Genomic DNA, 13723 nt, shown 5'->3' on the forward strand with positions numbered 1-13723 from the left:
CAGAAAACCTGAATGTGAGTCCAGGCTCTACCACTAACTGGCAACCTACCTCATTTCTCTGGGCATCCATTTCTCATCTTCAAAACGGGAATAAGGGGGCACCTGGGTGGCTCAGTGGATTAAGCCTCTGCCTTCGGCTCAGGTCATAATCCCAGAGTCTTGGGATCAAGCCCCGCATTGGGCTCTCTGCTCCGCGGGGAGCCTGCCTCCACCTCTCTCTCTGCCTGCCTCTCTGCCTATTTGTGATCTCTGTCTGTCAAATAAATAAATAAAATCTAAAAAAAAGTTAAATAAATAAAAGCTTTTAATAATTTAACATGTACATGAAAAATATTTCAAACAATAGGGAGAAGCATAAAACTAAAACTAAAACAGTCCACTTTCACCCTACCAGAACCTTTTCATCCAGACGTCAACGTTTATTTCCATATATGAGTTTTACCAAAAAACACTCGGTTTCATATTTTTTTATGTTGTTTTAGTTAGTTTAGTTACAGTTTTAGTTACAGACCCAGCACATAAGTTTTTGTTTTATTTTGTTCTTAAGATTAGAATCCTTCTAGTTACCCATGTGCTGGATTTGTGGGATCTGGCATCTAGTACAAGGTTCAATAAATATTGTCAAAGGGAAGACAGAAACAAGGGGGACAGGGGTAGAAGTGTGGAGTCAGGGAAGAGGGAAGGATGATAGAAAAAAAAGAGTGGTAGGAAGAGGGAGGGAAGGGAGAAAGAGGAAAGGAAGAGAGGGAAAGAGAGAGGAGGGAGGAAAGAGGGAGGGAGGAAAGAGAAAGGAAGAGAGAGGACGGAAGGGAGAGATGGAAAGACTGGCGGACAGACAGAAACAGAGTTAGAGAGAGGATGGGAGAGACAGAGAGAGAGAGGAAGGGAAGGAGAGACAGAGGGAGACGGACAACCAGATCGACAGAGACAGAAAAACGGAGAGAAGGACGGAGGGAAGAAAGAGAGGAAGGGAGGAAGAGAAGGTATTAGAGAGAAAGACAAAGGTGAGGAAGGAAGAGAGAGGAGAGAAGAGAGGCAAGAGATTCTGAGCAGTGAACCCCGCCCCCGGCCGGGTCTCTGCCCCGCGACTCGAACTCTGCCCGCCGACTCGGACTCCGCCCCCGACCCGCGGGTTGCAGAGCCACCTCCAGCCGCCAGGGGCCGCCACGGGCAGCAGACCGCACCCAGCGCGCGCGGCGGGCCCTCTCTCCCGCCTCCGCGCCGGCCGCTCGCAGCCCCGCCGCCGCTCTCGGGCTACGGTCGGGTCTCGCGCGCCGTCTTCTCGTGAGGGGCCTCGCGCCGCCCGGCGCACGCCGTCCCCCTGCCTCGCGGCGCGGGGTCTCGCGGGCCCCGCTCCCGCCCTCCGCTTGCCTGGCCCGGACCGGAAGCGGCGCCGCACGGCCTGGGCCTGGCGCGGGGGGCGGGCACCGGGGCCCGGTCGGATATGGGCAAGAAGCACAAGAAGCACAAGTCGGACAAACATCTCTATGAGGGTGAGGAGTGGGCCGCGGTGCGGGGGCGGCGGGCCCGCGGCGGCTCCGGGCTTGGGAGTGGGGTGGGGGAGGGAGGAGGGTCCTCGCTCCTTCGAGACCACTCTCGAGCCGGGGACCGCACCTCCCACGGGCAGGCCGGGACCCGCGAAGGGGGCGCGGCCCGCCGGAGGCAGCGCAGACCCCAGGCGGGGGGCCGCATTCGAACCCCAGATCCCTGTTCCCCGGCGGGGCTCTTGCCGGGAGGTGTGAGACGGCGCCCAGAGGCCCGCAGCGTTCGGGACACCCTCGGGGCAAGTGTCCGTCAGTCAACAGGTGTTTCGTGGGGCGCCCACTGCGTGCTCAAAGCCGCCGCGGCCGTGGCGCCCCTTCTCCCTCTGCCCACGCTGCCTCTGCATTGTGGACGCTGCCCCGCGCGTCCTCCGGTAATCCAGGCTCTCTCCTTTTGTTTAAGAGTATGTAGAGAAGCCCTTGAAGCTGGTCCTCAAAGTGGGAGGGAACGAGGTCACCGAGCTCTCCACGGGCAGCTCGGGGCACGACTCAAGCCTCTTCGAAGACAAAAACGATCATGACAAACACAAGGACAGAAAGCGGAAAAAGCGAAAGAAAGGAGAGAAGCAGCTTCCAGGGGAAGAAAAGGGGAGAAAACGGAGACGAGTAAAGGTAAATGTCGTTGCGTGGCTTCCGTGTTGCTGGGGGTACCCCTTTTCAAGAGTTCCCGCCGCCCGCTGGCAGCCTCACTTTCTTTTTTGTGTCTAGCGAGACGCTAAAACGCCTGTAAAGTCAGCCTTGTTTGGAGGCGGAGCAGGGCAACACAGAAACACGAATCACCTGTGAGTTTCAGCAACTCTCGATTTAATTATACTCTTAGTTACTCTCACAGCAGGTGAGCGAGCAGCTAAGTCCTGAACTTCAGGAGCAGTGTCAGAGTATTTTCTCCACCCAGGAAAGGTAAAAGTCATGCTCAGAAAAGCCTCAGTGTTGGAGCTTTGTCAAAAATCATCAGAACAGGGGCCCCTGGGTGGCTCAGTGGGTTAAAGCCTCTGCCTTGGGCTCAGGTCATGATCCCAGAGTCCTGGGATTGAGCCCTGGAGCCCTGCATCGGCCTTTCTGCTCAACGGGGAGCCTGCTTCTCTTCCTCTCTGGCTGCCTGCCTCTCTGCCTACTTGTGATGTCTGTCTGTCAAATAAATAAAATCTTTTTAAAAAAGAAATCAGTTCAGAAGTGAGCGGGATCTGTCAGGGTTCAGATTTTGTTCTGAAGTAAATACTGTGATGCCAGATATATAATGAGCAGCTTTGATCTTAAAGCTTGAGTCTGTTGAAGAGAAAATTCGATCAGAGACTTTTAAGGGATATGACACACCAGTGATAAAAATGAGCATTTTAACCATTTGCAGTTAATAGGGAAAAGGAGGAGGGGAGTAGGTGCTGTTGGTTCACAAGTGGGACAAAATAATAATAATTAACTTTCATGAATGATCATACACATATATCTGGAATTGTCCTAGACTTCTGCACTTCCCAGATTTAACCTGTCCCTGAGTGACTTACTAAATCCATTACTAGGTCTTGAGAATAGATTTCCATAAGTTAGCTTTGTAATTTTTCTTGTTTATATGTACCAGCAATGTTCTATTCCATGTGATTAAACACATGGCAAGTCACTAAGTCTTAGAGACTCTTTAGAATTTTTTTTTTTTAAGATTTTATTTATTTATTTGTCAGAGAGAGAGGGAGAGAGAGCGAGCACAGGCAGACAGAGTGGCAGGCAGAGGCAGAGGGAGAAGCAGGCTCCCTGATGAGCAAGGAGCCTGATGTGGGACTCGATCCCAGGACGCTGGGATCATGACCTGAGCTGAAGGCAGCTGCTTAACCAACTGAGCCACCCAGGCGTCCCTAGAATTTCTTAAATCAGTTATTTTTCGGCCTCAATTTTTAGTTGCCTTTGGCTAGGCTGTGTCAGTGTATAGAACTATCTAATGTTTTCTTCCATATGCTGTATGCATATGATTTAAGAAATTCAAGCAATACAGAAGTGAATAAAAGGAGGGCAATAAATTTTCCTCACCTTAGTCCCTCACATAGTCTCTCTCTTTTTTTTTAAATTATTTTTTGTTATGTGTAAACTAGTTCTTGAACATATTTTTTAAAAATTAAGAGTACTTCAAGGCTTTTAACACAAAAGCAGTGTCCTACCCCAGCCTAGAGTTTTACTTCCCACACTTTTCGGGGGTTTTTTGGGATATCTGTCTTCTTTTTTAAATGTAGGTTTATGGTATTTCCTGATTTATCGGTTTACATCTTTTACAGATCTCTTAGAGAAAATGAGAATTTAAATTAGCGTTCTAATACCGCTTCCTGTCCCCAGTTTCTCTTCCTCTGTTCTCCCAGTATAGGTACACCACAGTTGTTGGTTAAATCAGTATTCACTGTTTAATTATCGTTCACTGATGGCAAGTAAAATAAATACAGATCTGGTCTTGGTCCCTCGTTAATTACTTCATTGGTTTGGTAATCATGTACCAATTCTTCCCCAATTTTTTTTTTTTTAAGATCTTATTTATTTATTTGACAGAGAGCAAGGGATCACAAGTAGGCAGAGAGGCAGGCAGAGAGAGAGGGGGAAGCAGGCTCCCTGCTGAGTAGAGAACCCAATGCGCCTGGATCCCAGGACCCTGAGATCATGACCTGAGCCAAAGGCAGAGGCTTAACCCACTGAGCCACACAGGCACCCCTCTTCCCAAACTCTTGACAGATTTATAAAACCCATCTGATTTCTGTTTTTCACATTGCCAAACAGTTGCCCTCTTCTTGAGACATCCATCTTGTGGCCCTCTGTGACCTCCTGCTCTAGTCTGGATTATTTGTTCTCTAGGCCTTCTGGGACCCTCCTTTGCCTCTTTCCTGGATCCCATGTTATATTTACTCCCTTTTTCTGGTGGAATCTTAATTCTAGGAACTTCTAAGAAAGCATTCATAGGAGGTATGAATTCATAGGAGGTTTTTCTAAGTCCTTATGTGATTAAACATCTTTAGTCTACCCTAATATAGTCTGCTCCTATAGCTTGATAGTTCCGCTCAGCGTGGAATTCCAGAGTAAAAATTCTGTCTCCTAGAATTTTGAAAGCATCTTCTTCTCTCATTGTCCTTTTGTTTTGTTTTTTTAAGATTTTATTTATTTGACAGAGATCACAAGTAGGCAGAGAGAGGGGGGAAGCAGGCTCGATCCCAGCACCCTGGGATCATGACCTGAGCTGAAGGGAGAGGCTGTAACCCACTGAGCCACTCAGGCGCCCCTCATTATGCTTGTTTAATAGCACCCTGTTCTTGTTTTTCCCTGAGGATACTAATTGATGGGTTTGTTGCCTTTTTTTTTCCTGTTTTCTTTTGCTCCCTGCTTTGTGTCTTATTTCCCCTCAAGTTCCTCAGTTTATTTTCTTGGTCTCCTCTTTTTTACGTTAACCGCATCCCTTATCTGTTATCTGTTGAGCCTTCCTAGTCTGTCTCTATTTCCATGGGCCGCACAACAGCCTGATGAAATACTCTGTGTCTACACAATTTGTCAGCTGGAGAGTCTCTAAACAGAGACCCATTCGTTTTGGTGGATCCCCCAGGTGTCTGTTCTCCAGAGAAAAATCCCTCCTGAAACAAGGTTATTACCTGACTGCTGGTATTTCGGGGGCCAACCAGGGAAGGAGACTGAAGGTCCTCCCAGCTGCTGCTCGTTTTCAGTCCAGCATCTCTCCCCACTCCTGACTGGCATCCAGTCCGGAGACTTTCTGGTTCCTGGTGGCTCCAGGTTTGAGCTTTTCCGGTTGCTGGGATTTGAACGCTTCTCCTAGGTGGTCACTTCTGCACGGAGGAGGTAACTTGCTGTCTGTGATCTGCACACTCCTCCACTTGCCTCTCATCTCCCAGGTGTGTGGGCGACTTTGATCCCCTGTAGTCTCTTCTCTACTTTGTTCATCTCATTTGACTGGTAGGTGAGGTCATCCCTTTTAACCACTTCCAATTTTAGTCCTGGCACCATAACACCAGCTGATATGCTTATGTTCTTTATTTCTTTTATCACTTACCTCATTCTTTTTATTAACTACATAGTATTTGGTTATATTGATGTACCTTATTTTATTTTATATTATGTCTAAATGCTATAAATAAAGCTGCAGTGAGTCTCATGGACACAAATCTCTGTATAATTTTATAAGGATATCTTCAGGGTAAGTTCCTGGAATTCTTCCTGTCTGTTACAACCACTCTGGTCTTTCTTGACTGTAGCTCTAAATGTCATTAGCCTTCATTATATTTTGATTCCACTGTAAATTAAGATGCTTTTGCATCCATAGTCTTACTTGGACAGAACACCCTGCAGAATAGGACAGGTAGGTTAGTTTCCATTTTATAAAAGGTAAAATGGAAACTCAAAGAAGTGCAGTGAATTTGTGCTAGGTCCCATTTCCCCAGGATTCAGGATTCTCTGAGATGTCATTGGTTCCATAGAGGCTGTTTGGGTCATTTCTTTTTTTGCAGGTCAGACTGGGGATGGGGAGAGGTGTTCTTTTGATAGTGTTGTCTAGGTAGGGAGGCTTCAGAAGGACACACCTCTCTGAGCTATGTTCTGGATCTCCAGGGAGTTCTAGGAATAGCAGTTGTCTCCGGTCTCTTTTTGGGGAGAATCAGCTGTATGACACCCATGGGCCTCGGAGTGGCTGGGGGATGTGTGGTTCCGAGAGAGGAGTGATGCTTCTGTCAGTTCCATGCAGCAGGAGGAAGAATGCAGGGAAAAGATAAAGCATGCCCTTTCCCTTTTAAAGCATTTTTCTGAAAGGCATATGTAACTTCTGCTTATATTTCATCACACAGAACTTACTTAACCACATGGCCACCCTAGCTGCTAGGGAGGCTGGGAAGTGTTAGTTGGGGAAGGGGATGGAGGATCTGTTACTTGTGGAAGATAAAATTTGGGGGAAGCACACACACATAAAACATAAAACCCTATACTTTTTCAGAAGTGTTTGAGTTAAACGATACTCTTCTCTTGAGTATGGAAGGCTCTGGTTATATTAGTTTAAAATGCCCAAACAGATACATTAGTATCTGTATTTCTCTATGTAGAGTGGTGACATTTAATACCAACCAGAGCATTACGAGTACTATATGTGTGTGGGTGTGTATACTTTTGTTTTAATCAGGCCATTTAATTTAAACATCACCCCTGTGAAAATGTGTTGTGTTCTTTTTTTCCCCTGAGCATTTGAATGCTGAGTGATTGGCAAGGAATTTGTGTGTTGGCATAATTCTTACTATGTATAACATGACCCTTTCCTGAAGGTCCAGCTTTACATTTTCAAGTTATTTATTTCCACATCATATAACAAAATAACAGCTGATGAAAAATGCTCACATCATTTGGCCTAGTAATATAGGCACAAGAGGGCAGTGAAGTAAAACTGAGGGGCAGCAAGTAAAATTCTGTGTTGGCCATTACACTGATAGTGTTGTGATTTATAAAAACTACAGAAGTGTTTACAAAACCATTTTAAGTGAAATAACAACCATTCACACATAACACATGTACCTGATTACTAAAAAAAAACTGCATGAATACTGTACACAGAATGCGTACATATTATAGGCTGGGCCCTGCGTTTACTGTGTAATATATGTTATCTCCCCTTACTCTTGACCATAATCTATGAAGCTGGCATTACCATCTCTTCTTTTAAAATGGTGGTAAAATACATTTAGCATAAGCTTTACCATCTTAACTATCTTTAAGCGTCTTGCTCAGTACTGTTGAGTATACTTACATTGTTATACATCCAATTTCCAGAACTTTTTTATACCTGTTCAACAGCTCTCCATATCCCCCACCCTCCACCATTCTGCTTTCTCTCTCTGTGAGTGTGACTACTCTAGGTGTCTCATAGAAGTGGAATCACACAGTATTTATCTTTTTGTGACTGGCTCGTTTTACTTCGTATACTCCCCTGGAGGTTCATCCATGTTGTGGCAGGTGTTAGAATTTCCCTCCTTTTTAAGGCTGAATGATACTGGGTTGTATGAATATACCATGTTTATCCATTCATCATCAGTAGACACCTGGTTTGCTTCTGCCTCTTGGCTGTGATAAATATTGCTGCTGTTAACATGGTCATATAAGGATCTCTCCAGGAATCTGTTCTTTCAGATACATACCCAAAAGTAAAAGTGCCAGATCATACCATCTGCTCTTTTACAGGTGAGAAGACTAAGGCTCAGAGAGGTTAATAAGTTGCTCATTGTCACACAGTGCCAGAACAAGAACTCAGATCCTGCACTCAGGAGGTCATTAACATGAAAAGAGTTGTTAGAGTGGACCACGCCCTCCACTCCCTTTGTAGGAGTGGGAGGTTAAAATTTGTGTCCTAACCAAATTAGGACACAGAGAGTTCTAGCTCCAAGAGGCTCTGGAGGGGTGCTGGGGCTGGTTGGGGGGAATCACAGAAGACTTTGCTCAGGAAGCCGTGTTTGAGGTGGTCTTTAGAAGTTAGAACATCGTGATGTTACACTGCATGGTTCAGGCAACATGGGATCAACTATACTCTGAGCTATATTTGTAACATAGGTTCTTTTCATCTTGTACAATTAAATGTGAAGGATCCTGTGTGTACGGCCATAAGTATGGCCCTTTATTGGCTACTGCAGAGATTTTCAAAGGTAATCTGACGACCCAGTTTTCACCTGAGCACTAATTTAGACGCGATGCCTGAAGAGAACTCCACCACGCTGCAGAGAGAAGCGCTGCAGAGAGAAGCGGAGGTTAGGACGCTGCATACCAGCGAGGGCTGAGAACAGTAGCAGGGAGCTGGGCCAGTGTGAGGGTGTATATAAGGGACAGAATGGAGTTTTCTTTTTAAGCACAGAATAAAGGAAGGGGGGTAAGGGATGAGACCTGAACCGCAGGTGAGGTGTCAGAGGAAGAAGTTTGAACTTGAATATGTTGACCCTAAGCAGTCAGAGACTTTCTGAGTGGAAGAATGATAAAAGTTGAGTGCTTTAGTAATGTTAATCTGTTAGCAGCATCTAGCAGCTATTGAAAAGAAGAGGCTGGGCGTGAGGAGAACTACCTAGAAGGTTTTCTAATGAAAGAGCTCAGATGAGAGCTCTGAATTCCTTTATTGAAACTCAGACCCGTGTTCCTGAAAAACATAATCGTAACCCAGATTCTGTCTTAACAGTTTTGCAAGTCAGCTTTAGGTTTCAATGCCAAAGATGTTAGACTAGTCCCTTTGCTAGAGATCTTAGCAGGATAAAATGAGAGATTTTTTTAAAATTTTAAATCATAAGCATTAACATATAGGATATTTATAAAGCTGAGGTTAAAACTTTTAGTGAGAATTTGAAGCCATCATATAATAAATTCCAATAAGCCCCTATTTTATTAAAGCACTAAACTAGATGACAAGGGGGATACATACTCAAAACCAACATTTGAGTGTTTATGCCATCATGTTTACTGTCTTCTTACAAATAACAGATGTGGGATAGGTCCTGTTAGTATCTCATTGTATTGCTGAGCTGGGGCATAGAGGATAAGATAGCTTATAACCAGAGAGAAGAAATGAATGACTGTAATTAAACAGAACGAAAATTCGGTCAAAACAATTCATTGATTTGTTTGGTGTGACATCTGCCACGCCCAGGATCTCAGGCAGAAAATCCTCCCACTCTGGTTTCCTCCTGAGGCTATCCTCTTTTTGTTGTGTGTGTGTTTGTGTGTTTAACCTTTTTCTTTTTCTTTTTTTTTTTTTGTAATCTCTGCACCCAGAGTGGGGCTTGAACTCACAACGCTGAGGTCAAGAATCACATGCTCTACCAAATGAGACAGCCAGGTGCCCCTAAAGTTTATTTATGTATTTTTTTTTTGTGGTAATCTCTATACCAATGTGGGGCTTGAAGCCATGATCCTGAGATCAAGAGTCACACTTCCAAATGAGCTAGCTGTGCCACTTCAGAAGGAAGGACTCTAAAAGCATAAGAGTAGTGTTGCTTCTCTGATGGAAAGGCTGTTTATTCATTTATTTATTCAGCAGACATTTACTGGACACGGCTTGTGTGCCAGACTTTGTACTAGATTAAATGAGGAAGATTAATAAAATACAGTTCCTGGGGGCGCCTGGGTGGCTCAGTGGGTTAAGCCGCTGCCTTCGGCTCAGGTCATGATCTCAGGGTCCTGGGATCAAGTCCCGCATCGGGCTCTCTGCTCGGCAGGGAGCCTGCTTCCCTCTCTCTCTCTCTCTCTGCCTGCCTCTCTGTCTACTTGTGATCTCTCTCTGTCAAATAAATAAATAAAATCTTTAAAAATAAAAATAAAAAAAAAAATACAGTTCCTGCCATATAGGAGGAGCTCAGAGTTGGGCTGGGAAAGCAGATGTAAAAGGATAGATAAACTTCATGGCCTGGTATAAATTCTAGCAGAGGTATAAATAAAGTGTTCTGGAAGTCCCAAGGAAAGTGTTTCTCATTTTGTCTTGGGAAGCTGGGGGAAGACAAAGGAGACCTAACGACTAAATTGTGCAGCAGATGCTGTTTTCAATCTGTTGATGCTCTTTTGCCGGAATGAGGCATCACTGCAAAGTAGTAAGACTGATTTTTCAATTACATTCTAAAATCACCTGTTACGGGGCACCTGGGTGGCTCAGTGGGTTAGAGCCTCTGCCTTCGGCTCAGGTCATGATCCCAGGGTCCTGGGATCGAGCCCCGCATCGGGCTCTCTGATCAGCAGGGAGTCTGCTTCCCTTCCTCTCTTCTCTACCTGCCTCTCCGCCTACTTATGATCTCTCTCTGTCAAATAAATAAATAAAATCTTTAAAAAAAATAAAAAATAAAATCACCTGTTACAGGGAAGTTCTGGAATTATTTTGCACATTGGAAGCATTATTTGAATATAGTTAGAGATCTTTGTATCTATATCTAGATCTCCAAAAGTAGTCAACCTGGAGGACTGTCCTTAAAACTAAGGACTTCAGCTGTTAATTTGCATATTTCACTTTCTCTTTTCATGCTGTTTCCTGTAATTCTGCAAGTATTATGTGTTAGGCATTGTTGAGCTTGGGGGTACAGAGCTGAAAATAACAGGGGACCCTACCCACGAGGAACTCCAGTGACAGAGACAGATGTGTTTGTAACATAGTACAGTGAGTGTTGGAATCATAATATGAACAGAGATTTGCTTCAAAAGTGTCATCATTCGCAAAGGAATAACTTGCCATTGAGTTGTGAATAAATTAGAGTCTGAAATTAAGTCCAGTGTGTTTGTAGTTAACAGAAAGCCATGGTTCCTCTGCTGCCTGGACCTTCTTGCACAGAGTATACTTCCTCTGTCTGGAATGCTCTTTCCACCTCCCCAGCCGGCTGGCTAAATTCTGTCCTTCAGATCTCAGCTCAAATGTTACTTCCTTATAGAAGCCTTCCCACACTTGTCCAGTCTAAATTAGATTCACCCGACAGTTACTCTCCCCATGAAATCTGTTTGGGTTTTTTTAATGAGTTGTTTAATGTGTGTCTCTGTTGTTAACATTCTCGGCTGCCTAAGGGCAGGGCTGTGTGTGTTTTATCCACCAGTGTGTATCCGCACAGTAGAACCTCATTTATTTGCTGAATACATGAATGAATGAGTGAACACTGAGTACTTCACTGGAATTCCACATACTCTATCTTATTTCATCCTCAAAACAATCTTCTGAGGTACTATTGTGAGTATTTCTTTTTTTTTTTTTTTTTTTTTTACAATTTTATTTATTTGAGAGAAAGAGGGAGCACAAGCCAGGGAAGGGGCAGAGGGAGAAGCTTTGCACAGTGCAGGGAGCCAGAGGCAAGGCTGGGCTTAGGCTCAAAGGACCCTGAGCCAAAGGCAGACCACTTAACCGATGGAGCCACTCAGGTGCCCCTTTTGTGTATGTTAGAGATAAGAAAATTAGCCCCCCCAAATTACACAGTTTATCTACAATCTGATAGCTAATAAGTGGCAAACCCATTTATAAACTGTAAACCCTCTTCCTTGGCTGACTGAAGTTAAATGGCTCTAGTATTTTTGTTTCATTCTCTATATGTAACTGGCAGAATGCACTAACTATTGAGCACAACTGTGTTAACTTTTGGTTTTACATCTCTGTAACCTTTTGTAAGGGACATTTGCAGGAAGATTCTCTACTATATTCTGAATCATGAAGAAAATAAGAAGGTTGAAATCAGAATTTTAAGTGGAGAGGGAACTGTAGAGCTCAAAGCATCTTGTTTTGTAAATGAAACTGAGAGTAAGTGATTGGGGTAACCTGTTCAAGATCACATTCTGGTAAACTAGATGCCAGGTCCGCTAATGCCTAAACTGCCAGTAACACATTACAGTATCTCCATTTAGTTTAGGGTAGTTTCCGAGTGTAGGTTTTTATATGCTCTTTCTCTTTTGGACCCTAGCCCAGAAGGCTATATTCTCTTGTCACTGAAAATAAGGTGGTTACTGTAGACCAGGCTGACAAGATAAAGTTATCAGGTAGTACCTTCCTTTGGTACTTTTTCAACTTTTCTATTACTTGACCTCATTTCACAATCTCATTGATATTCTAGGATAAATAAAATCAGCAGTTAAATCTCTATCTTATGGATGATGAAGAGGCCTCATGATAAAAGGAGTTGCCTAAGAAGGTCACAGAGTGTGTTAAGGATGAAGCTGGGGCTAGAACTTGAGCCCATAGACCATCAGCAATCATGGCCAGTGCCACCTGGTTTTATAAATAAAGTTTTATTGGAACACAGATAAAACTCATTCATTATGTATTGTCTGTGGCTGCTTTCATGCCAACAGCAAAGGTTAGTAGTTGTGACAGACCTTATGGACCGCAAAACTAAATTATAAACTATCTGACCATTTACTAGAAAAGTTTGCCAACCCCTGCTCTAGATTCCTGGCACTATGGCCCTAGTTCTTTGCACCTAGGAGAGTGCTTTGCCTTCCAAGCTGTCCTCACTCCACAATTTACTTTTACTAGGAAGGAATCTGAGTCTCTAGGGGGTCTTTTTCCATTGAACAGGTGGAAACCTTCCAGCCTACAAAAGATTCATGCCAAGCTTTCTGGGCAAAAGATACAAACTTTCCAAAGTCAAGATTTGCTGCTCCAGAGTCTGTCTCGAAGCCATAAAAAACAGACAACAGTCAACTCGATAGTAACTGAGATCAAGGGCATAATGAGTGCAGTTTATAGCATTTTTCTCTGGAGCTTTGAAGCCAGTCATACATTCTGTATTAGATTCTTTGGACCCTTAGAAGGGAAGCCCTCTATCAGTGATAACTCAGTGTGTTTCCTATAGCAGCAACACCCTAATGGCCTGGAAACGTGTTGGTAATACTCATAGGCTCTACCTTAGACCTACTGGATGGGTAATTCTGGAGACAGGGCCAAGATATTAAGGTTTCAGCAAACTCTTTAGGTGATTCTGATGTGCACTGAAGCTTGAAAACCTAATTGGAACTCAGAATTTACACACCTAGCAATTTCCCAGCTGATGGTGCTGGTCAAGGAGCACACTTTGAGAACCACTGCCCTAGATACTAGGACAATAAATGAGGACATAAGCCAAGAAAATAGTTTTGGAGTTGATAAGCTCCTGTGGAGAATCTTGATTCTCAGAGGCATAAAATGACATTTTAGGGCAATTTTATTAGAAATTTAATTTTTAAAAAATGATAAAACTGCTACCTGGATACCAACCACCCAGCTTTAGCAGATTTCAGCATTGTACCTTTTGCTTGATGTTTTTTGGTTTTGGGGTTTTTGTTTTTAAGAAATTAGAGTATAGATCCAGTTGAAGCCTTATGTGTATTCTTCCAGAATCTCATTCCTCTCTCCTTTGTACTAGAGTGAACCATTTTCATGAGTTTCATGTTCATCGCTTGCATACTTGTTTTTGTAATTTTACTACTACTACATAGATCTGTGAATAATATACATATACGAGTTTTCAAACTACAAAACTAGTAACACTTATTCTCAACTTTTGTCTCTAGAAATTATATTTCTTAACATATATTTTGATACAGTGTAACTTTAGCCTATTAATTTTGCCTGCTGTTTAAATATTCATACTAATCCATTTTCTTTTGGTAGATACTGGATTGTTCATAATTTTTTACTATTTCAGAGTGTGGCAGTAAGTATTCTTATACCTATCCTTCATGTATACTGTGTGAAA

General features: G+C 43.6%; 1 protein-coding gene across 5 annotated transcripts in view; it reads left to right on the forward strand.

Moving 5' to 3' along the window:
* The first annotated feature begins 1194 nt into the window (after positions 1 to 1194).
* Positions 1195 to 13723, forward strand: part of BRD7 (bromodomain containing 7) — a 36053-nt gene continuing 23524 nt past the window's right edge. For 2 of the 5 annotated variants that reach the window (XM_047710032.1, XM_047710031.1), the window contains exons 1-2: positions 1195 to 1493; positions 1945 to 2153. In XM_047710032.1, the coding sequence (XP_047565988.1) occupies positions 1445 to 1493; positions 1945 to 2153 (258 nt within the window). In that variant the 5' untranslated portion in view covers positions 1195 to 1444. The remainder of the gene's footprint in view (positions 1494 to 1944; positions 2154 to 13723) is intronic. The other 3 variants (XM_047710034.1, XM_047710035.1, XM_047710033.1) reach the window with 2 other exon arrangements.

The sequence above is a fragment of the Lutra lutra genome, chromosome 17 (assembly GCF_902655055.1).
Source record: "Lutra lutra chromosome 17, mLutLut1.2, whole genome shotgun sequence".
In the NCBI taxonomy this organism is placed as follows: domain Eukaryota; kingdom Metazoa; phylum Chordata; class Mammalia; order Carnivora; family Mustelidae; genus Lutra; species Lutra lutra.